Consider the following 2,089-nt stretch of genomic DNA (forward strand, 5'->3'; position numbering starts at 1 on the left):
GTGGGGGAGATTCACAAAGAGTGGACTGCAGCTGGAGTCAGTGCTTCAAGAACCACCACGCACAGACGTATGCAAGACACGGGTTTCAGCTGTCGCATTCCTTGTGTCAAGCCACTCTTGAACAAGACACAGCGTCTTAGCATAAGGCTGCAACATAATGTGAAAAGTGAAGGGGTATGAATGCTGAATTGTATGTGCAGTTCATGTGCTATTAGATTGTTTGAATCATTAAATTTTTCTGTTACTTCAATATTACAAAGAAAATTGTTCCATTTTTATCTTAAGCTCAGAACACTATATATGAATCACAGGATATAGTATCCTTTTCCATTATTGAGATTTTCCCACAGAAAGGGATTTTTTTAATATAATTCAGGGAATAACCCGCTGACTCTTTTTTTTTTCTTGTCATTATCTAAATGACCACTTTAATAATCAACACTGTTTATTGAAATTGTGTTTATAATTCTGTATTCAAAGAAAGAAAAAAACAATTTCACAGAGTATGTGGAAAAATTAACCAGAAGTTAATAACATTTAATAGGTCAATGGTTTGCTCTGGTTAATAAACATGGTCATTAAGTTTAGTCAGTGACCTCTAATCCAACCCTAATCCCCCAAAATCTGACCCCTCTGTGATTTACAGACTGAGCTGTCAGACAGAGGTGAGTGGATAGTAGTTTAGGTGCTTGGCGAATGCCCTTATATGTGCTTAATATGGTGTAGTGACCGAATTTATTATTTTGTTCTTCTCCACTACAGATCAGCCGCATTGAGTACATTCACTCCAAGAACTTTATCCACAGAGATGTGAAGCCTGATAACTTCCTGATGGGACTCGGCAAAAAGGGCAACCTCGTCTACATTATTGACTTTGGTCTGGCTAAAAAATATCGTGACGCTCGCACACACCAGCACATCCCCTACCGTGAGAACAAGAACCTGACGGGCACTGCACGCTACGCCTCAATCAACACACATCTGGGGATTGGTAAAAAAAAAAAATATATATATAGATACATACACACACTGAACGACAAATTACAGTGCAGTGATGACATTTTTTCTTCCTCTTGTCTTCATTCTTTTCGTTGTCTGTCCTCTCTGCAGAGCAGTCAAGGCGCGATGACCTGGAGTCCTTGGGCTACGTTCTCATGTATTTTAATCTGGGCTCGCTGCCTTGGCAAGGCCTTAAGGCTGCTACCAAGAGGCAGAAGTATGAACGGATCAGTGAGAAGAAAATGTCCACCCCCATTGAGGTGCTTTGCAAAGGATACCCCTGTGAGTCTCAACTTGTATCAAAAAAAATTATAAATTATTTTCATAATTCTATATTGACCAATATTAATCAAGAACAGTCATAACCATCAGCTGAGAAACATTTTCTCCCTCTTTGTCACAGCGGAGTTTGCGACATACCTGAATTTTTGTCGCTCCCTGCGCTTCGATGACAAGCCAGACTACTCGTATCTACGCCAGCTCTTCAGGAACCTGTTCCACAGACAGGGTTTCTCTTATGACTATGTATTTGACTGGAACATGCTGAAATTTGTGAGTACTAGTCTATGTATGTGTATATATGTGTGTGTGTGTATATATGTGTGTGTGTGTGTATATATATATATATAAATATATATATATATATATATATATATATATATATAGTGAGGAAAATAAGTATTTGAACACCCTGCTATTTTGCAAGTTCTCCCACTTAGAAATCATGGAGGGGTCTGAAATTGTCATCGTAGGTGCATGTCCACTGTGAGAGACATAATCTAAAAAAAAAAAATCCAGAAATCACAATGTATGATTTTTTAACTATTTATTTGTATGATACAGCTGTTTGAACACCTGTCTATCAGCTAGAATTCTGACTCTCAAAGACCTGTTAGTCTGCCTTCAAAATGTCCACCTCCACTCCATTTATTATCCTAAATTAGATGCACCTGTTTGAGGTCGTTAGCTGCATAAAGACACCTGTCCACCCCATACAATCAGTAAGAATCCAACTACTAACATGGCCAAGACCAAAGAGCTGTCCAAAGACACTAGAGACAAAATTGTACACCTCCACAAGGCTGGAAAG

The 2,089-nt window shown here is 38.7% G+C and overlaps 1 protein-coding gene across 1 annotated transcript; it reads left to right on the forward strand.

The window, feature by feature from the left end:
* Positions 1–646: 646 nt before the first annotated feature.
* On the forward strand, positions 647–1,551 carry LOC123965570 (casein kinase I; the record flags this gene model as incomplete). The annotated part of the gene is made up of 4 exons (XM_046042049.1): positions 647–665; positions 749–991; positions 1,111–1,281; positions 1,403–1,551. Coding segments are annotated over 4 exons (582 nt in total), but the record flags the coding sequence as incomplete, so codon positions are not given.
* Positions 1,552–2,089: the final 538 nt, after the last annotated feature.

The sequence above is a fragment of the Micropterus dolomieu genome, unplaced genomic scaffold, assembly GCF_021292245.1.
Source record: "Micropterus dolomieu isolate WLL.071019.BEF.003 ecotype Adirondacks unplaced genomic scaffold, ASM2129224v1 contig_10198, whole genome shotgun sequence".
Classification (NCBI taxonomy): domain Eukaryota; kingdom Metazoa; phylum Chordata; class Actinopteri; order Centrarchiformes; family Centrarchidae; genus Micropterus; species Micropterus dolomieu.